Source organism: Microcaecilia unicolor, chromosome 4 (genome assembly GCF_901765095.1).
Source record: "Microcaecilia unicolor chromosome 4, aMicUni1.1, whole genome shotgun sequence".
Taxonomy (NCBI): domain Eukaryota; kingdom Metazoa; phylum Chordata; class Amphibia; order Gymnophiona; family Siphonopidae; genus Microcaecilia; species Microcaecilia unicolor.
The window spans coordinates 288570810-288593730 of record NC_044034.1 but is presented as its reverse complement, the minus strand read 5'-3'; the positions used below and the strand labels follow the sequence as shown (position 1 = coordinate 288593730).

Here is a 22921-nt window from a genome sequence, read left to right as displayed (position 1 = left end):
ATGACAAAGACTATCGCCACAAAAAATAGCCTAAAGTAAGTTGGGAGGGGTTTAAAAAAAAAGGAGAAAAATCCCCAGGTAGCTGAAAATGAAGGCTCATGGTACCAGTCCCAGTCCAGATTCTGGGCTGGAAGCTCAAAGAAACATAAGAAAAAAAATAAAATAAAAGAACCAACGAACTTATGGTCTACGGGGATCTAGAGGCAGTAGCTCTATCAATAAGTCAAAAAAGAGCACCTCCTGCTAGTGAAACTATATCAGCCTGTAATCCACAGTTGTCACAATCACACAGGTGGTCATGGATTCCTGTAATTGACAGCTCCCGCAGTGTTGTGATTCCATGGAATTATCAGGTCCCCCCTCCATCCTGACACTTTGCTGTAAGTAATGATTGCTGAATTTAATGAAGTGGCTTGGCTGTCTTCTTGCCTTCCCCACATTCCCACAAGTGCTTAGCTGCTATTTATTTAAGAGACTACACCTGTCCCTGAGACTTCAGATGGCGTCAGCTGGCTGCATATTTCATCAGCCCCTATTTATATGGGCTGATCTTATCACGGGATGGGGGAAGGGGCCGAGTCATGTTTGATGAATGAAGTCACAGTCTCGGAAGTGATTCTATGCATCTGTCCAAAACAAACACTCAGTTCTGGAAATCATAAGTACATACTACGCTCCCCTCACCCCCCACCCCCCACTGGGACCCTAACCCCAGGCGATGATTGTTTTGCTTCTAATCAAAAGATTAGTATCATAATAATACTATAGGTTTATCTTGCACCTTTTACACCTAACTGGATCACTACAAACTCACACTACAACAGCTCAGAAATATCAAGGTTATCCAGAAATATCAAGGTTATCCCACAGGTGAGGCAGGGACTCTGTTAATATTCTTATTACCCACTAGCTGTTTAGTAAACTGAGGCATAAGGGGAGCAACTGACTTGCCCCAGAGACAGAGTCACACAGAGTTTGTGGCAGAACTGGAAATGGAGTTCACATCCCAGGAGGTTTTATTTCTTTTTCCAGGGGGTAGGTGGACATAATAGTTTTCCCCTGTACCTTTTCACAATTCTAAACTTTAAAATGGATTCAATATCTCACAAAATTTGTGACTAAACAGGTAAGAAGGTCAGGTAGGCCTCTATTTTCAGGTTATTGTACAAAGACATACGGGCTATAGGCACCTATGTGTCTTTATTTAAAAAAAAAGTCAGCTGTAGCACTAGGCAGATTAGATCTAGGGTGGCGGCATTTTAGGGATTGCAGTACTTGGGTGTAGTTTGAAGAGACCAAACAGGGGCATTGCCCCTCCCCATACTAGATGCTACATGTATCAGAATAAAGGGCTTCCCGCCTTTTCCCTCCCCACATGGTCCAACATGCCCCCCTCTCTACCCCTATATGCCCAACCAGAAGCAGCATCCCTTCCTGCCTTCCCACTGCCATGGTCCACCCCCTCCCCTTAAAGCTCGTTGGCTCCTGTAGTCGCTTCAATTTTAATACAAAAACGTCAGTGGTAAACAGAAAGGTAGTAATGCCTATGTTCAGATTGATCTTGTTGTACTCCACCTTGGGTGAATTCTTTACAAAGGCAGTAAATAATTCATCATAAATAAATAAATAAATAAATAAATAAATAAATAAATAAATAAATAAATAAAAAGGTCCCATAGAGGCTTCAGATCAAGCTTCTACACATCTTTGGCAGGTCTCACCTCCTCTGACACACACTTCCTGTTGCTTGCCATGAGGGCAGGACCCAGCAAAGACCTGTAGATCCCTGAGCCCAAACCTCTGGGGGACTTATCTTTCTCCTTATTGCTGACTTCTTTACATTAAAATTGGAGCCATGAAGGAAACCACCAAAGTTTGAGGAGAGGGAGTGGACCGGGGGGAGGCAGGAAGGGGAGAGAGAGAAGAATATGTTAGCCTATCTGTGGAAAGGAAAGGAGAGAAAAGATGCAGGTCTATGTTTGAAACAGAGAGGGGTGAGGGAGGGGCATTACAGGACATGGGAGAGAAGAGATTAGGGAGACATAAGGGAGACACTGGAGGACTTAGGAAGGGGGGGAAAAACCAAGGAGGCTGCCTGACAAATGCAAGGGTGGGAGGACCATATAGGGGATTAATACAAGGGCTGGGGATGGCAGAAGGAGGCTCACCCTGGTAGTGGGGTTGGCAGAAAGATGCCAAACACATGAGGGGGGGGGGGGGAGGAAAGGGGCACCAGAAGTGAGGCGATGGGGGCAGGGGGTTGCCACCAAAACAAGTTGATTCAGGGCGCCACTATCCCTTCAGCTGGCCCTGATGGATGCTGGGTTAAGTTTGAAAAAAGGTCAGGTAAATAGATATTTGAGGAGGTAGGTGGATGGATAATGGAGAAGGGGAGAGGGAAGTATGGGAGAAAAGGCAGGGAAATGAATGCTGAGGGGTGTGGGCAGTAAGGGAGCACATAGAAGTGGGGGTGGGGAATACAACAGGGGAGGGGGATGCATGGCTGAAGGTTTGTTAGGGCATCAGGTACCCTTAGACTGGCTCTTTTTGTAAAAGTTTCCCCAAATCTGCACAATCACAGCCAAAATTTATCCACCTACAATTACACCTTCTCAGAAGCAAGTGAACTGCGTGCATTCATGCTTATTTTATAGCCCTGTTCACGTACTTTCTGACTCCACCCACATTCTACCCAATTCTGAAGATGCCTACACAAGGGTTGCATAAAAGTACACGTCATCTTGACACCATGTGTAACCAGCGCAGGAATTTTATCAGGCCATTTATGATACAGACATTTAAAATATTTGAAAGGTATTAGTACAAAAACATATTTTTCCACAGATGGAAAAGCTGTAAAATTAGAGGATATAAATTGAGGTTGTAAGATGGTAGACTTAGGAGTAACGTCAGGAAATACTTTTTCACGGAGAGGGTTGTGGATGCCTGTAATGCCTTCCTGGTAGAGGTGGTGGAAACAAACCCAGTGAAGGATTTAAAAAATGTGTAGGATAAACACAGAGGGTCCCTAAATAGAAGGGGGATGGAATCAAACAAAACAAATGATCTCATGGTTAGGATGGGTAGGAGTGGTGCTTTAATGGCAACTACAGCAGTGGAAAAGGCCAGGGCTGGCCAGATTTCTGTGGCTGTGTCCCATATATGGCAAGACAGATCAAGTTGGGCTACAGTGGTCTTCGACAACAGCTCTAGTAGTTGAGAAGCAACGCCAGTGCTGGGCAGTCTTCTAGACTCTGTGTCTCAAAAATGGCAAAAGACAGATCAGGATCAAGTATATGTGTATTATACCATATTCATATCATATACAATGAGTGTGGATTCTGTGCATCTCAATGGGGGAGGTGAGGACATCTTAAAATTCAATTTAGTGAGTAAAATGTTAATTGATAATGAATGTGACTGTCGGACAGACTGAATGTACTGTACAGGTCTTTATCTGCCATCCTCCATTATGTTACCATACTACAATGTTTTTACAAAGTGTATGCACAAAAAAACATTTATAAAATTACCCCCTTAGAGATAAGTATCCCCTAAGAAGGTGCATACTTAAAGCTTGAAATTATAAAATACTAGTGTATGTAGCATAACATGTGCCTACATTGTAAGCATGGACTTTTACACCAGCCCGACAGCTGCTATAAATGCCTGCACCTACACTTTTACAGAGCTTATGTAAATGATAAGATTTTATAATCTATGCACATAAATTCTATGACAGGCCCACCAGCAAAGTATGATCCATCGATTCTACACACATACTTATACAATTGTACCCAGGGAATAGCCCATTTCTGTGTGTATGTGATCACATACACGTGGATGTGACTGAATGCCACCATTTAGGGGTGTTCTCAGCACCTCCTTAAAAAATTACCCTCCAAAAGTCTTTTTCCCCCCATTGACATAAACTGCATACTCTACTAAACCAGTCATATATGGATGGGCTTAAGGGGGCTCTCCGTGTGGCTGTTTCCAAGACACGGACAGCTTCTGATAAATATCTAATTAACTTCTCTTTCAGTTGGTACATGCCTCCAACAGTACTTCTGGCACTGATGGGAGTTCTTTAGATATAATTAAACATATTTTGGGCTCCTTTTACAAAAAGGCGCTACAGGTTAGCATGCGCTGAATGCGAAGAAGCCCATGAGAATTAAATGGGCCTCTTTGCATTCAGCCAGGGCCGGCTTAACCATTGGAACAGGTGAGGTTCTGGCCCAGGGCGCTGGTGATTAAGGGCACCAAAATACCCACCCTCTGACCTTAACTGGTCTACAGGTTAAGCTTTTTCTCCCCCCCCCCCCCCCACCCCCATCCTGGTCTGATCTCTCCCCTTCTCTCTCCCCACCCCCAAGGGTTTGGCACTGCTCCCTCACCTCTCTCACTCACTCACAGTCCTGCAAAGTATACGTTGGTCACCGCTGGCAGCAGCAGCAGCAGCATGAAAGGCTGCCTTCAGCCAGCCACTGAGTCTTCCCTCTGCTGCGTCCTACCTCTTTTGATTCAGTTTCCTCTGGGTGGGATGTGGCAGAGAGAAGATCCAGCGGCTGGCCAAAGGCAGCCTGTCTTGCTGCTACTGCTGTCACTTGCGACCAATGTAAACTTTACAAGACTACGGGGGGGGGGGGGGGGGGGGGGGGGAGTGAGACAGGTGAGGGAATAGTGCCAGCCTGTGGGGAGGTGGATGGGGGGGAGATGCCAAACCACAGGGAGGGAGGGAAGGATGCACTGGAAGCAATGCAATGGGGGGGGGGGGGGGGGGCACTGCCAAAGCAAGGTGGCTCAGGGTGCCACTATCCCTTGAGTTGGGCCTATATTCAGCTCACGTTATTCTGTAACACCACTTTATAAAAGGAGCCCTTTATTTCTTATTGTTCCACCAGAGTTTTAGCCTTACTAGATTTTCTCTTGGCATTGAAGCTGTCAAGTCACATTACATAACTGTATGCACATTTTCTTTCTTCAGCTTTGTCCTTTTCTAATTTAATGTCCACTGGTCGGTATCCAGTTGTATGTTTAAATTCCTACCCAACAAAATTCATCAAGCTTGTTATCTAGTGAAGCAAGTGGCTTGGTATATTAATGAAAGCAGGGGTGTAGCCAGACTACAGATTTTGGGTGGGCCTAGGCAAGAAGTGGGTGGGCACCAAGTGTTCCTCCCCTCCCCCCCCCAAAAAAAATATTTCAGCAGGTGGGAAAACGCATCTTTCCACCTTTTCAGTCTGCAGCAGGCATGTGCAGAAAACAGAGCATGAGCAGGTGCCGGTATCAAGGAGAGTACTGTTTTCGTTACCATCAAGGGGAAGTCTTCAGCTGGCTGAGCTTGGGATCCCCACCAGCTACCACCAAATGTGTGCAACTGTTGGGTGGGCCTGAGCCCTAAGTTGGTGGGCCCTGGCCCACCCAGGCCCACCTGTGGCTACACCACTGAATGAAAGCATCCTGCTAATTCATTTATTAACATATTTGCCTGTATACTTTGCAAGGCAAATATTTTTTTATCTATGCTTACTGATAAAATGGAACATTTGGAGAGTTGCATAAAAATCTTTAGCAATTAAACCAAATTTCTCTTTCAGTTCCAGAAACAATAAGTCTTCCTTGAAAATTGTGACCAAACCTAACTGGGCCTTCTTTCATTTTCAGTTCCTAAACACACCTGGGGACATTCCAGGAAAGAGTAACGAGTTACCCAATACTAGCATTAAAGGTGACAATTTTTCAGTGAACACTCCAGAGTTAATATATTAGCCTCAAATTTTTATTACCTCAATATCACTATATCACATGAATAGCTAGTGAGGGTTGCCAGATTGTTCAGTTGGTAGCCAGGTCTAAATTCAGCTTTTTACTACCAGTCACTAATTGCTCTTGACTGACAGATGTGGTAATAACTTCTAAATCAAGGGATGGATTCAGTAAATGAATTGGACGTCAGAAAGATCTGTACTAAGGGCTTCTTTTACCAAACCGAATAAGCGATTCCCACTCGGCAATGCCGGCAAAGCCCATTCAAGTGAATGGGCTGTGTCGGCATTGCCACACTGGGAAACGCTAGTATGATTTGGTAAAAGAGGCCCTAAACTTATATGTTACAAAGGGCATTCTGCATACTGCATCCTTTATGGAATAGCACCGATTCCCACACTCAACTTCGGGTGCGAGGACTTACACCTGCTGAAACCTTGTGTAAATCCTGGTGCACAAGCTGGGTGCACAACTCACGAATTCTATAACACTGCACCTAAAGTTTTGGAACTACCCTGCCCTGCCCATGCCCCTCCCATGGCCGGGCCCATTTTTGGGTTGTGAGTGAAACACTTTGGGTGTGTGGCGTTTTAGAATGGAACGTAGGCAGATGTACGCATAAGTCCACTAATTAACAGCTCTGCACACCCAAATTTGGGCAACCTATATAGAATTCAGGGTGCAAATGCTTTATGAAAGCAGTATATCTATCTAATCCAAGAGACTAAGGGACAATTTTAATTGTTCTCGCTATTTTTTTCAACCGAATCTGATTATTTTAATGATGATAACTCTAGTTCTGGTTTTGGAATTGTTATATTTTGTGGATAATGTATTTGCTGTTATACAAATGTGGTTTCTGCTGGATAAGGGTGTTCATAAAATTTCACCAAAACACTTGGGATACCCTTCCTATGACACAGTTTTTACCCTTTCCCCATGTTTAATAGAGATAATATTCCCTTAGTTCAAAGCTAGAAGTCTACATTATTACCCTTCTCACAGGATACTTGTTTTACATTCTGCAGATAATACTGGGATTTTTTTCAATCAGGATATTCTTCTGTTCCCCTCTAGCTTTACTCAACTATCTTGAAAATTTTTTATGGACAGTACTCTTGTGTTTGGCTTCCAGCTACATTATTTATTTGCTCAAGCTATCCTCTACTAACGGTGAGAGGTATAGCAGAGTGTGCTATGAAGTTACCCGTTTAATTGCACCACATGTGAAGTAGCTCCACTGTTATTAAATGTAAAATATTGCATGAGTTCTTGCCTTATCTCATCTACTACTTTTAAATCAGTGTGTGTTCCATGGTTCCCTTTCCAGAATAGGCATTTCTCAGAATCCTGAGGGGTGTGAACATCTATCCAAGCAGATTCATAGTCTGATCAAGTAACAGAGCCAGTCTGTGCATCCTCCAGCCCCTCGTTTTCCTGTATAATATATTTTTGGTGCCATAGGGAAGAGAATAAAAAGTGTAAACTCTTAACTTTTGGATTCTCAGTTTTCCATGCATCATCCAATTCAAAATCACTTGTATAGAGGCTCTTTTACTAAGTTTCATTAAGCAGTTAGCATGGGGTTTACCGGGTGGTAGACATTGCTAGCATGGCTGCTGCAATGGCCAATTCTCCCACTCCCTCGGATGTCACAATGGTGACTCTCCCCCTCCAATCTGATCTCCCCTGGCATCTTCTCCCATTCTACAACAGTAGAAAAAGAAGGCATCTGAAAGCCTCTCCTCTAACAGCATCCCAACCCTTCCCCTCCCCCTCTGACCTCCCAAGGACTCTGGGCCTTACCAGATGGCCTTCCTTGTTTATCTAGTGGGGTGTGGCAGGAGCTATCTCCCTATGCTCTGGGTGTAAAATATGCCCACTATCCCCTAGTGGTACTGTGGTAGTATTACCACTAGGGGTCAGCCTTCCATATATCACTAGAAATCGCAGCTGCCATTTGTAACCTAGAGCCAGCATGGGCAACAGCAACTGGGGATTGTTGCTGCCCGCCCTACTCTAGACCACCAGGGCATCCTTCAGTATGAGGGTGCCTAAGAGGAGGTGGAGGGTCTTTAAGAGTAGGGTGCATGCTGTTTGGGGTGCGGCGGGTGGATCTTTGGGAGGGGGATGGATGTGCCTGAGGGGGGGGGGGGTGTAGTGTAGGGAGAGGAAGGGCAGATATTGGCTACATAGTGATGGGAAAGAATGGGAGTTTCTTGTTTCCCTCCTTTCTTTCTTCCTTTTTTCCCCAGTTACTGTGACTTTCTGTCCTGGGCTTGGCTTCAAGAAGCTGCTGCAGATGCAGTGGGGCCTGCTGTACACTGGCTGAGGTTTGAATGGAAATGGAGGCTCTAGATTGTGGCAGAAGGGAGAAAGGAATAAAGGAGGTGCTGTGTATTGCACTGGGCTGGGAGGGGTATACAGATATTGGACAAGGGGCAGTAGTTAAGATGCTGAATGCAGGGAAGGGAACAGGGGAAGAGGGTGTGATACTGCAGCTGGATGTAGGGCAAGGGCTGGGATAGGAGAGAGGCAAGATGCTGCAGCTAGGCAATGGGGAGGGGAGGAGGGATGTAATTGTAAGCTCTTTTGAGCAGGGAGTGTCTCTCTCTGTGTCAGGTGTTCAGCGCTGCGTGCGTCTGGTAGCGCTTTACAAATGCTAATAATAATAAATAATAATAATTCTGTGTGCCCTGGGTGCAGAAAGAGCTGGTCTTGGCTGTGTGCAGAGGCGGCACTCCTGGCTGGTAGGGGGAGGGAGTGGGGGAGGAGGCTCCAAGCATTGCACAACAACAGTGGCCAGAATCACGATACTTATGTGTTGCGTTCCCGACAGTGTCATGGTCTGTGGCCATAATGCTACACCATCTCTCCCTTTTTCTTCTTTTCTGCCTTTTGATTTAGCAGTTTCCTTCTCCTTTGGGCTTCCAATTCAAGGCATAAGGCTTTATTTTTTAACCCTTTTCCTTCCCCACCCCTCCCCCATCTAGCCCAGTCATTCCAGTGACAATCCTGAGTCAGGGGTAAATAGATCATAGCTCCTTCAGGACCAGCACATAACAGTCTGGCCCCTGGCCCCTCCCCCACTCCCAACAGTCAGGAATACTGCCTCCATAGCATTTTCAGCCTTAGCTGGCTCTAGAAGCAGAAGCAGAGTTCAGGTATTGAACCCATCATGCAGTTATGCTGCTAGGTCAGCCCACTCCTTCCCTTTTCACTCTCTCCAGGATACAATCAGGCACTGTTACTCTCTTCCTGCTTTTCATCTGATTTTTCTTAGTACAAATACCTGAAGACTTCAAAGTCGAGCACAAAACAAGCGGCTATCATATGGATCTCATAAAAAGACAAAGGGCATCAATGAAAATTCACTAAAAGGACAATATTCAAAGAGTTTGTCTGGCTAAAGTTTGGAGTTTGCTGGACAAAACCCAAGATTTTAATATTTCCTGCTGCCCCTTGGCTACTTTTTGTCTGAGCTGGAGTAATAAATACTCTATTATGTGGGTAGAGTAACACATATCCCAAGCATTTCTGTCCCCTCTCTTACTACATCATGCTGCAGGGGATAAAGATCATCCTCAGCTATCCCTTCTATCATACTACATCAGGTGCTACAAGGCTAAAGACCACTCCCAGGCCTTTATCAGTGTATCACACAGATCATCATCAGGTGTTTCTAATCTATCTCATCTTGACACTAAACCAGGGGCAGACTGACCATTGAGAGGAGAGGGCAATGCCCGAGGGCCCACAACAGTAGGGGGGCCACTGTGCCCTAACTTCTATCTAATTTAAGCACTTTTGATAGGTGGTTGGGGCCCCATGACCCTTTTTGCCCAAGGGCCCAGATTGCTGTCTGTCTGCCCCTGCATACAGGGAGTTGGGGATGGTGTGGAGCAATCATTGCACAGTAGTGACACCTACTGGCCAGACTGAAGAACTGGGCTCCAGAGGGTCATCCTCTCACTTATCTTCACTGTGATATCTGGGATTCAGGAGAGGAAGAAAAGTGATAAAAATGGGGTAATACCCAAAGCACTGTAGCCCAGAAGAGGTGATTTTTACAGAGCTGGAAGCCCAAAGGAGGTGGTGGGGGGGGGGGGGGGGGGGGGGGGGGGGGGGAATATGGGACTGCCAGGATCAAAATATCTAAAAAGCTGTACTCGAGTATTTATAGCATATGTTTGTTGCAGTGTTATGATGCAATAGGAACTTCAACTGTGCAGTTATTATTAGGCAAAAGAATCAATGGTTCTTAAATAAAAAATCATTTAAACAACCGCTAATACCCAGCCATGAATTTTAACAGAACCCTATACTGTAAGAGAGACAATCACATTTGAAGCCACAAACTTTCTCATCTCTCCTCACTGGGAGACAGATACTCTCAAAGGAAGACAATTACAATTCTGCTACCCTCATTGATAGGCAAGCCTCTTCTTGTGTATGATGCTTTTATCGCCCTTCTCCAATCAAGAGAACCTTATAGGGAGACAGTGGCTCTCTCATCATCTTCATTGACAGGGGGCAGCCTTATAGGGTGGCTGTCACTCTCTCACCTCCTCTCACTGACAGCCTTATAGGGAGTCAATCTCTCACCTCCATTCAGTGTGAGATGGCCTCATAATAAAAGTCATCACCTTTCCTCTCATCACTGTGACAGAGACACTCCCAGAACAAGACAATTGCAATCACTCATCCTTTCAATTCAGACAGGCTCACTGGGATATGAGAGACAATCACCCTCTTGCTGTGAGATGAAAGTGACTAGTGATTCTAAAAATGGATTGAAAACCAGGGAAACCAAAGTTCAAATCTTATTCCCCCCACCCCCCCACTCTGATACTATATGTGAGCCAGAGCAAGTCACTTTATCATTCATTGCTTGGAGTACCCACTTAAATTGTAAGCTCTCTGGCCAGGGACATGTTGTATCTGAATTCTAATAATTCTGTAAGCCACCTTGAGCCACATTTGGAAGGTGGATGCAGATCAAAAAATAGTTACAGGGAGACAGTTACCCTCTACCCTTCCTCCTCTGTGCAGAGCGGAGGAGTAGCCTAATGGTTAGAGCAGAGAGTCTGGGGAACTGGGTTCATTGACTCCTTGTGACGCTGGCAAGTCACTTAACCCTCCAATGTCCCAGGTATAAAACTTTGATTACAAGTCCACTAGGAACAGAGAAAGTACTTGCATACAATAAATGTAAACTGCTTTGGTTGTATCACACAAAGGGGGTATATCAAATCCATAACCCTTTACCCTTTCTATAAGAGAAGCCTTCTAAGTGAGGCAGTCTATTTACTGTGACTGCATCACCCTCCACATCATCACAATCTCTCATAAGAGACACATTTATGTATTTATTTAAAGCATTTATATCCCACATTTTCCCACCCACGGGCAGGCTCAATGTGGCTTACAGCAGTCTGAAAAGGCATACATCAATCGGTAACAAACAATCAAGTACAATGAAGTTGAAGATGTTAGTGAGTAATTACAGAGGAGAAGAAAAGGATAAAGGGTAATAGAGTTCAATATGCCCTTACGATAGCTACAGTTCAGGAGTTATGGATACAAGGAGGGACTTTGGCATAAGGGAGGATAGGATTAGGAGCTCTTTCTCAGTGACAGCAGCAGGAGGTCTTTAGGGTCTCTCTCAGATTCACATCTGAAGTTAGTGACAGAGATCTCCCTGTGTGCCACATCAGGGTAACTGATGAAACATGCCCACAGGAGAGAGAAGCACTTACCAGCTGCTGAATGCTTATGAGCTCCATGCTGTCCCCAGCCCCTGTCTACTCCAGAGTCCTGCCTGGTTCCAAATGCAGGGAGATGTCTCTCTGTAAACTCTTTTATTGCAGTGTAGTGCTCTCCCCTGGGGGGTCCTGTCTGTGCCTGGGCTAGAGTCCAGGCCTGCGGTGTGCTCACTAGGCAACAATTCTGGATAGCTGACATATTTCAGTGCTCTGCAGGACACAGTGTCAGAGTCAGTGTTATAAATACTCAATGTTCCAAGTCATTCCATGCACCTGCCCACTGAGCCACAGGAGTGTGCTGTACGCCAGGCTTCCTGAGGCAGATACAAAGCAAGTGCTGACAGGTTGAGACCCCCAGGTTGATCAGGCTAGTCATTTTCTGGCATCTCTTTCCATTGCATTTTGGTATCTGCTGTGATGAGGGCAAAATGGGAGATGCTGGACCACAAATCTCACACTGCACTGAGTTGTAAATGCAAAACTCAGGAACAAACTATCGGCTCCCTTCAGAAACTGGGTTGCTTGGCAGATCTGCCTGTATGTGTGCTGGAGCTAGACAGGGCTGACCTTTGGGGGTACAGGGCCCAGTGTGAATCACCCACAACTCTGACCCCAATCTGACAGGAAACTACAGATCCAGGGGTGATACCACAGAGATATAAGCTCCCTAACAGTGCAGGCCCAGGACCCTCACTTCTATTCAGCTCTTCCTTCAGGACAGAGATGTAGCATTTAGGAAGCAAGTGAGGAAGAGACTACAGGAAAGGTGAAGAAGCGTCAATGTGTCTCTCTTTATCAGTATGTATCCATGTATTTACACACACAAATGTACATGCGTGATATATTTAACAACTACTTTCCTAATGGAAAAATGAAATTTGTGATTTACTTTTCTTATTTGTTTAAATGTAAGTGTAATCACTCATATTTCACAACATACTGATGTTATATGATTTTCTGTATGTTTGTGTAAATGTGTGTGTGTGTGTGGGTGTGTGTGTGGGTGTATGAGTGAGTGAGATTACACAAAAAAGCACCAAGGGCCATTCAAGCATGGGATAGTTGAGTCTTTTAACAGACCTGCCACAAGCCATGTTTCGGCGACAAGCACCTGCATCAGGGGTCAATAGAATCAATGTATTGAAAATAATGAGCTAAAAGCCCATAAAATCAGGAAAAACAAAGTAGTTTAAAAGCATGGCATCCATGGAAAATCACAGTACATCATAGCACTTCAGTGTCCTGAAATCTGTGCCTGTGAGTCATTTATCACTTTATAACCCAATTCTCAGAGGCTCTTCCTGCTCCCTACATTTTCCCTCAAACACATACACCGCCTCCCCTTCTTCTGTCAAGGAACTGTATGTTCCCTCTGCTCTTCTCATCCTTTCCAATAAAAAAGTGAAAGTTTATCATTCAGGGCAGGTTACCATATGACTCCAGAAAAAGGAAGACAGATTGAGCCAGTCTGGGTTTTACTTCCATTGCTTTCAAAGGAAGCAAAACCCGGACTGGATCAATGTGTCCTCCTTTTTCTGGAGCCATATGGTAACCCTAAACAGGGGCTGGAGGGAGGGTGCAGGAAGTGTTCCACAAGGAAAAAGGAACATGGAAGGGACATTATGTTAGTGAAAGTAGAGGTTTTGTGTTAGGAAAAAGAAAGGGGGGGCCAAGAGGGACGTAAATAACTGTGGAACAGCTTTTATTTCATGTACTCTCCACACTTACATGGGCACCCCCATGCCACATGGTGGAAGCCTATTTTATAAAGGCATCTGGGCACCCAGCATGGGCACATCTTGTATTTATACATTCACAGTTACATCAGCCATAGACCTGGCATAACTGCAGGTGCCCAATGGCGTGCTTAACGTACAGTATTCTGTAAATTCCACATGTCAGTGGCAACCCTGCCCATACACCTGCCATGCTCTACCCATGTGAACATTCACCTTGCATTTACATGCTATATTGTTTAATTGTTTACTATACTGTCACTTATTGTACAGCAAGCCAGAACGGTTTATAAATCTAAAATTGTACAATAACACACAAATTAGTTTAAACGAGGAAATCCATTATTTAATAGGACAGAACAGACAAAACTTCCATACTAAGAATAATAACATAGGCACTCAACTAACAGTCATACAATAGTTATCTAATGATTAGCATCTCCACTTGCACACAACCTTACAGAAGAGGGTTTAGCCGCTTTACTGACTCATGCTGGTTTTGTGTACATTTAAGCGCATATGTGGCAGGTACATGCAGGCACTCAGTTATAGAATTGCCCTTTGTGTTATTTATCTACCCTGTCCATACCCTCCCTGTTTTCTCCCAACCTTCAGTAGATAAACACTTCAAGGTTAAATTATCATTGTAGGATTTTTTGACCTCTTCAAATCCACTAGGCTTGACTATGGGGCTCATTTTCAAAAGAGAAAAACATCTAAAAAGTGGTACAAAGCAGCTTTTGGACGATTTTCTCGCCATAACACCAAATCGGTATTTTTGAAACCCATTTTCCAGACGTTTTTCTATACGTTCATATGCAGTGTGTCCAAATCTCAAGGGGGCATGTTAAGGGTGGGATTTGGGCATTCCTAAGACCTGGACTTTTTCGTTTTGTTCCATTATGGCTGAAAAATGTAGGACAAAAACTAAGACGTTTTGAGCTAGACCTGTTTTAATATTGAATAAGCCATAAAAAAGTGCCCTCTCCAGTTGGTTCAAAACTCTGCTGCCCGTCTCATCTTCCGCCAGGGTCGCTTTACTCATACTACCCCTCTCCTCAAGACCCTTCACTGGCTCCCTATCCGTTTTCACATCCTGTTCAAACTTCTTCTACTAACCTATAAATGTACTCACCCTGCTGCTCCCCAGTATCTCTCCACACTCATCCTTCCCTACACCCCTTCCCGTGCACTCCGCTCCATGGATAAATCCTTATCTGTTCCCTTCTCCACTACTGCCAACTCCAGACTTCGTGCCTTCTGTCTTGCTGCACCCTACGCCTGGAATAAACTTCCTGAGCCCCTACGTCTTGCCCCATCCTTGGCCACCTTTAAATCTAGACTGAAAGCCCACCTCTTTAACATTGCTTTTGACTCGTAACCACTTGTAACCACTCGCCTCCACCTACCCTCCTCTCTTCCTTCCCGTCCACATTAATCGATTTGATTTGCTTACTTTATTTATTTTTTGTCTATTAGATTGTAAGCTCTTTGAGCAGGGACTGTCTTTCTTCTATGTTTGTGCAGCGCTGCGTATGCCTTGTAGCGCTATAGAAATGCTAAATAGTAGTAGTAGTAGTAGTAGTACTAATGACCAAATGAGCACTAGGGGAATAAAGGAATGTTCGCCCCCCCCTTACTGCCACTAGTGGTCACTGATCCCCTTCCACCACCTAAAGATGCAAATGAAACAGTACATACCAGCCTCAGATATTATAGCAAGTCCTATTAGGGCAGCAAGCAGGTCTCTGGAGTAGCCTAGTGGTTGGTGCACTATGGAGAAGGGGACCCAGGCCCATAATCCACTCTAACAATGGAAAGTGTGAGCCCTCTAAAACCCACCAAAAATCTACTGTACCCACATATAGGTGACAACTGCAGCCATAAGGGATATTGTAGTGGTGTACAGTTGGGTTCAGTAGGTTTTTGGTGGATTTTGGAGGGCTCACTATACAATATGAGAGCAACGGTGAGATGTGTACCTGACAGCTTTTATGTGAAGTTCACTGCAGTGACCCCTAGGGTGCCCCACTGCTCTGCTGGAATAACTGTGTGACCAGTCTTCTATGAATGCTGGCTCCTCCTACTTCCCAATGGCTTGATTTTGTGTGCTTTTCACTTGTATTTTTTTTCCCCAAAAATGGATGCACAGAGCACAAAAACATCTTGCATGTGGCCATTAAAATAAACAAAAAACAAAAAAATCCCTCGGACGTTTTGCTGTTTCGAAAATGTCTATATTTGCTATTCAGATTCTGGATGTTTTGAGCAAAACATCCAAAGACATACTTTGATGTCATATCGAAAATGCCCTTCCACATCCTTCAACAAATTCCACAACTTAATTGTGCACTGACAGAAAATAATACTCTTAAAACTTGTTTAACATCTTCTGCCAGTTAGTTTTATGGAGAGTCTTATCCTCAAGAATCCCTTATTTGGCAGACTGATCCCATGTGGAGTGCCCCAGGACATATTGTGTGGGGTCAGGCACTACCATTTTGGAAGATGGCTGCACAGAGACAGGAGCAAGTGGGCATCACTCCTGCCTCATCTTCAAGGTACATGGTGGGGGGGGTGGTGGCCTGAGGAGACCACTAGACTGCCAAGGATTTATTTTAGATGTATGTCAGAGGGTGGGGGTGATCAGGGATTGGGAGGGGGTCATCTCATAGGGTTGGTTATCAAAGGATTTGGGGATATCTCAGGAGTAGGGAATTGGGGAATTTTGGGGGGGGGGGCTAGAGAGGGGTGGAGGCTTTTTAAAAATGTCTCCTTTCCTGTCATTTCATGAGACAGTCACTGCTCATGCACCAACAGAAAGTGAGGTTGTTTTTTTTGCTCTTCTGTATACTATTGCCATGGTGTGTGCTGTTTTTTTTTTTCTGATAGTGCACATTTTTGAATACAGCAGTAATTTGCATGCCATTAGTTTACTCTCTTTCAGAGTAAACCGTTTGCATTAAGTTCATGGTAGAAGTCCTGCAGTCTGCTGCCATTGGTACATGACTAATGCGCTGCTTTCTGTATTAGCCACAGAGACAGGAAAAGGTTACAGTTCACAAAGAGGATAATTAACCTATAGGATCAAAGGTTACAGATAACAGCCATCCAGATCAACTAATGCAATTGCATACAACAGTGGTAATACACCACAAACTTACAGAGCATGAGTTGTACGGACAGAATACTCTTCTTTTGTGCAACTAACACAGTCACACAAGGTGATACTATACCACAAATCAACCAAGTGTTCCCTGAATGCCCCATCCATGTATAGGTCCAATGGGAACTGCCAGGGAGGAACATCCAGACTGTGGTTATACGTAGCTGGATCACTCCACCTAGGTCAACACATGATACGAGATTGTATAAGGCCAATCTCCACCCCAGTTATATGTAAGAGGAGCAATCTAGAAGCAAGAATATATTCAATATGGGCCTGGGTGGAGTGGGCCTACAAGTGGGCGAAATCGCGCACCTGTGGATGGAGGATCCTCCAGATATTCAAAAGGTTTAAAGCACTGCATATCAAGGAGCCCTCAAAAGCTTTTTATTTGCTTGTATCGTGGATTATGGGTCTTATCCAAATAGAAGTCCCATACAATATTAAAATCATCCCCTCCTTTTATTATCAGCCAATTATCAAAGCTATGTTACTCAGCAAGTTTCTGATAAAATTCCTATCATAGATGTCGGTGGCATGTACATTACAGCAAAGAAGCTGTCTAGTCACATATCTAAAAATCACATAACACCCCACTTCATCTCTATAGGTTTTATGAATTTTGTGGTCAAGACCCTTATGAAATACAATGGCCACCCCTGCCCTTTTGCCCTGGGAAGGGGAAGCAAAAGAATCTCCAACCCACCAACACTAATTTCATATGTTCCACTGCATGAAGGTGTGGCTCTTGGAGCATCGCTGTATCAGTCTCTTGTCTTATTTCTTGAAGAATCTTGGAACACTTGAGGATGAAATTCCTCCCATGCTTCACTGCATTAAGAGATAGCAAAGCAGGGGCAGATTTATCGCAGGCTATGTTGGCTAGTAGTTGGGTAGGACTGTCCCAGCCTCCAGTCCCGAGTCCTGCATGTGCTTATGTTCTTATGCAAATGCAGGAGCTTTTTAGATAAGCTCCAAGGTATCCAAGTACTTTCAGGGACCCAACAATAATCAAAGTTAAACCACTCTCCACCTACTTCCTTCCTCTAAGCCCCCATCCCACCACCAAGAAAAGACAGTATAACAATAATGCGACTCTAAAGTATTACTGTTCCCCCCCCCCAGCCTCCCCCTTCTCTATCACTATCCTGTGCATCTCACAATAAGCCCCTTTCTTCAAATGTCCCCTCTAGTGGACTGTCGCATATTAATGCCCCTCTCCCCAACAGACTAAACAGAACTACCCACCACTTCCACTTACCAAATTAGTCATTGAAACAGATAACTGAATACTACACAGTCTCAACTGTCATACATGCACAACTTTCAAAACCAGAAATCTACTAGCAAGGCATAGTATTAACAGTGGCAAAAGCACATTGCAGGGCAGCACATAATGGTAAATAAATAAAGGAACACATCTGACCCATCTATAGTACCAAACTCTACGAAACTGAAGAGCTGACACATAAGAAAAGCCATACTGGGTCAGGCCAACGGTCCATCTAGCCCAGTATCCTGCTTCCAACAGTGGCCAGTCCAGGTCACAAGTACCTGGCAGAAACCCAATTAGTAGCAACATGCCATGCTACCAATCCCAGGGCAAGCAGCGGCTTCCCCCGTCCATCTCAATAACAGACTACGGACGTTTCCTCCAGGAACTTGTCCAAACCTTTTTTTAATCACAGATATGCTAACCGCTGTTACCACATCCTCTGACAGTGAGTTCCAGAGCTTAACTATTTTTTGAGTGAAAAAAATATTTCCTCGTATTTGTTTTAAAAGTATTTCCATGTAATTTCATTGAATGTTCTCTGGTCTTTGTATGTTTTGAAAGAGTGAAAAATTGATTTACTTCTACTGGTTCTACACCACTCAGGATTTTAAAGACCTCAATTATATCTCCCCTCAGCCATCTCTTTTCCAAGCTGAAGAGCCCTAACCTCTTTAGCCTTTTCTCATATGGGAGGAGTTCCATCCCCTTTATCATTTTGGTTGTTCTTCTTTGAACCTTTTCTAATTCCACTATATCTTTGAGATACAGTGACCAGAACTGAACACAATACTCAAGCTGAGGTCACACCATGGAGTGATACTGAGGCATTATAATATTTTTGGTCTTATTTTGCAACCCTTTCCTAATAATTGTAATCCTAATAGAGAAGAGAAAAAATATATAGTCTCTGCAGAGATTGAGCTCATTGAAGGTCGTTTCTTACTCAGCTGCCATATGAGACCATATAACCCATTATGGTGGATTAAAGGCAGATCAGCCCGTTCAGTCTTGATTTCCCTGCAGGGACATCAACAGTCTTGGTCTAGGAGACTTAGCAGCATGCATATACACAGCTGAAAAGACATGTGTGCCATAGGCACCTTTCTAGGCAGTCTCCTAAGAGAAGAAGATTACTGGTGTTTTCCAATACCAACTTTAACCCCCCCCCCCCCCCCCCAGTTTACTAAGCCGCAGTAATGGTTGGCAGTGTGGTAATACTGACATTGCAGCATGGCTTAATAAACAGGGGGGGGGGGGGAATAAGTGTAAGCATATCTAGGCTAAGCATATCTGCAGATAACTAATCCAAAGGACCAGAAAAATTGTGTTTTATCAAGTCACATCCCACCAAAGGGTCCACTGATATGACCAGAGCCCTATAGCAGCTGTAATAAATAAGCATGATGACCTTCCAGCCATCCTTTTGTGGGCGAGCCTTGCCTCCTTATATCAGGCTCAGATCTTGTAACCTTGTAATGAAGTGGAGGAGTGGCCTAGTGGTTAGGGTGGTGGACTTTGGTCCTGAGGAACTGAGTTCAATTCCCAGCACAGGCAGCTCCTTGTGACTCTGGGCAAGTCACTTAACCCTCCATTGCCTGCCACATTGAGCCTGCCATGAGTGGGAAAGTGTGGGGTACAAATGTAACAAAAAAAAAATAACCCATCCATCAGTCCAGCGATAAACAATTTGGCATCTCAGTCTGGTCAAAGAAGTAGATCTGGCCCATGTGCAGAATCCTTAATTTATAAGGGTAAAGAAGCACAAACTTAATTTTCTAAAGCAGAACACACCAGTGCAAAGGCTCTTCACTGTGCTTGGACTTCTGCAGAATAATCATGCAAGCAAAGTATGCCTCTGAATTAAAATGACTACAATTAACTCAAAATTCTGCAATCAGATTATTTACTGGTTCAAAAAAAAAAACCGATTCAACCATGTCACCCTTTTCTTGCGTGAAGAACATTGGCTTCCTATCGCATACCGTATTTTAACTATTGCATACAAAGTAGATCTCTTGGGCTTCCGTCCATATTTACATCATTTATTAGGTCCCTACTCGCCAACAAGAAAGCTTCGTTCCTCACAAATATGTCAGTTGCTCCTTCCTTTTGCCACATCTGCAATGACGTTGTTAGAACAGGGAATTTTCAGTGTAATCAGTTCCTCTTTATGGAATGCTCGTCCACTACATCTCCACTTAGAACAATCCCATATAAAGTTCAAATCTGGATTAAAGGCATTTTTATTCAAAGATGCTTTTTAACGAATTTCTCTTTCTTGATCACAAGCCTGGTAGGGGCTCTCTGGATGTACAGCAGAGCTATTTTCCTATCTCTCCCTTTGTCTGTCTTTCCTATCAGTAAGTGTAGTTCCATCTATATTTACTTTTCTATCTTATTCTTCTGTTTTTGGGGTTTTGTTTTTAAAGTTTTTATTATGTAATGTAAACTGCTCAGAAAGTATCTCTAATGAGAGGTATATCAAATTTTGATAAACTTGAAACTTTGTAGGACAAAGTTTACCTGCTCTAATTGCACACAAGCAAGCCATTGTTAAGGCTAAGTTTAATATTTTAAGAATCACTGTACATGGTCTGTTATCCTACGTTTCTTTTAGCGCTCACTCTATCTGAAAAGATTTGAGTTGCTTTCCCAGTTGGAGAGATTGTGGGATCCAGGTTTCCAGAAATCTTAAAGTTCTCCTTCCACCAAAGTCTCTGGCAAGCCTATTAAATGCAGGTTGTTATACCTGGATTGATTTTCGAAGTCATCAACCTTCTGTTTCAGATCTGTCAGTCATTTTTGTAGGCTAGCTTGTGATTATGTGACCACTTGGGCCTGATCTTGAACGCTCATGCATTTTTGATAGGCAACGAGCTCTAGGCCCATACTATCCAAGTGTTCATGAATGGCCTCTAATTCATCAAATGGTTATTGGTGCATTTTATCTAGGGATGCTTCCACAGCTGCAGTCACTTCTGTGGTTATCTCTGTGTCTATGCAGAACTGACCAACAGGCTTGGAGGACTGTAAGGATCTGCCATCTTTGAATCCGCAGGGTACTGCTTCTCTTTATCCTTGTGCTGGGTTTTTGATGCCATGACTCCCGCTGATTCTCCTCAAAAAAGGTGACTCGTGGAGTCCAGAGGTATTCTGAAATCAGAGTAAAGTAATAGTGCCACCAAACTGAAGAAAAGGAGGTTGAAGCAGGTGAGAGCATGGAGGAACTGCTTTTCATCTCCAACTTCCCATGGTGTCACGTGACTTCCCTTAAAATATATTTAATAAATCTGGAGATGGTAGAGGTTTCATGGGTTTGAAGAAAGGCGATGTGGTATTCTTCACAAAAGTGGTAACAGAGAAGAGGTAGGAAACAACAGGCTGGTAAGCATTACCTTGGTGGTTGGACCGTAATGAAGGTGATGCTGAAGGAAAGGATAGTGAACTTTCTAGAATGCAATGGGTTGCAAGATCCAAGGCCACAGTTTACCAAAGGAAGATCAAGCCAAATATATCTAAATTCTTTCTTTGACTGGATGATCAGATAACTAGATTGAGGACGTGTGCTGGAGTAGTTACTTGTCTTTCAGAAATGCTTTTGATACAGTTCCTCAGGGAGGCACATGAATTAACTGAACCAATTTTATTCAATGGGTCCAATATTCAGCCATTAGGGCTTTAATGTCTACTGCTGGCGTACACACACATATTCAATGCTGATATTCAGTGCTAATTAACTTTTTAGTGGTTAAAGATAAGACAGTCCTATTGACTGCTAAAGATTTATCCAGTTAGGCGCCAATTATTGGCGCCTAACTGGGTAGTCATGCGAAATAGCCAGTAATGTGCTAGGCGCTAACTGGCAATATTCAGCAGAGATAACTGGTTATCTCCCACTGAATATTAGTGGATAGACGCTGATATGTTATTTAAGCAGTCAACGGCTGTGTTTGGCCAGTTAAATAGGTTTGAATATCAGGGGGAATGTGTTTGTGAGTGATATTACCAACGGGTTACAAGAAACGTTTGCCTTTTTACAGTTGATGTGAAAATCTGAAACATAATGGATACCTCGGAAGAAGTGGACATGAGAAGTAATCTACAAAAATGAGACATGTGGGCAAATACTTGGCAATTAAGCTTTAATGTGAAAAAAGGATTTTGGCCATAGATCACACCTTTTCAGTTAATATGCAGAGTGATGTATTTTGGGTGTAGAAATCCAAAGAAGTTGTATGCAAAAGGAGAGAGGCTGATGTGCATAGACCAGGCCAGGGGCCTCAGGGTGAGTGTCCAAGAATTTCAAGATGGTTGAACAATGTGACAAGATGGTGGCCAAAGCAAGAATGATGCTAGGCTGCAGAGACGAGTAGAACTAGCAGAAAGGAAGAGGTGATAATGCCCCTGTTATCCATCATTGGAGAGGCCAAACTGAGTGTACTCCATTCAGGTTTGCAGGCTGTATCTTGTTAAGGATATAAAAATACTTGAAATAGTTCAAAGGAAAGCAACAAAAATGGTATGGAGTCTGTGATAGAAGATGTATGAAAAGAGGTTTGAAAACCTAAATATGGATACCATAGAGGAAAGGAGGGACAAGGGAGATATGATACCTTTCAAGTATTTAAACTTCTATATTAATGAACAAACGTTTTCAAAGACAAAAAGCTGTAGAAGTAAAGAACATGGAGGTGTGGATCCAAGATGGCGACATGCTCCATCTTGATCTGCGCTGCTATTATTTCCTCTTACCTTTTCTCCTGGAATTGTTTAAATGATTTAACTTTTATGGGTAAATGAAGAGGACAGATTCGCACCTACCCCGCAGACAAGTCTGTCCCGGCGACTGGAGGCCCGATGGATCACTTTGCTGTAGCACATCCGGAGCGAGGGCGTTGCTACAGGGTGTAGTAGGGTAAGGAGAGTCGCCCGTCTTGCTTGATGCGGCCACCACTCTGAGCCTGGAAGCAAGGGACCTGCCGCAAAATCCCGCCATACTTGTGGAAGAGCAAGGAGGTGCATCGGAACTAGAAGCAGCCGGCGCTTCTCATGTGGGGCTTGCTCACGCGACAGTATTAGCAGAGGAGAGAGCTGCGGTAGTTGCGCCTACAATCGACAGGAAGGGCCTGAAGTATGCTGAAGAGCTTCAAGAAGTTCCTGTGAGTATACAGCAATTGTTAGATGAGCTTCATAAGTCAGCTTTGCT

The 22921-nt window shown here is 43.9% G+C and overlaps 1 protein-coding gene across 1 annotated transcript in view; it reads right to left on the bottom strand.

Moving 5' to 3' along the window:
* ANKRD23 (ankyrin repeat domain 23) overlaps nucleotides 1-11599 on the bottom strand; it is a 38534-nt gene extending 26935 nt beyond the window's left edge. Inside the window, exon 1 of the mRNA XM_030201656.1 lies at nucleotides 11532-11599. Coding sequence (XP_030057516.1) covers nucleotides 11532-11558 — 27 coding nt within the window. The 5' untranslated portion in view covers nucleotides 11559-11599. The remainder of the gene's footprint in view (nucleotides 1-11531) is intronic.
* Between the last annotated feature and the right edge of the window lie 11322 nt (nucleotides 11600-22921).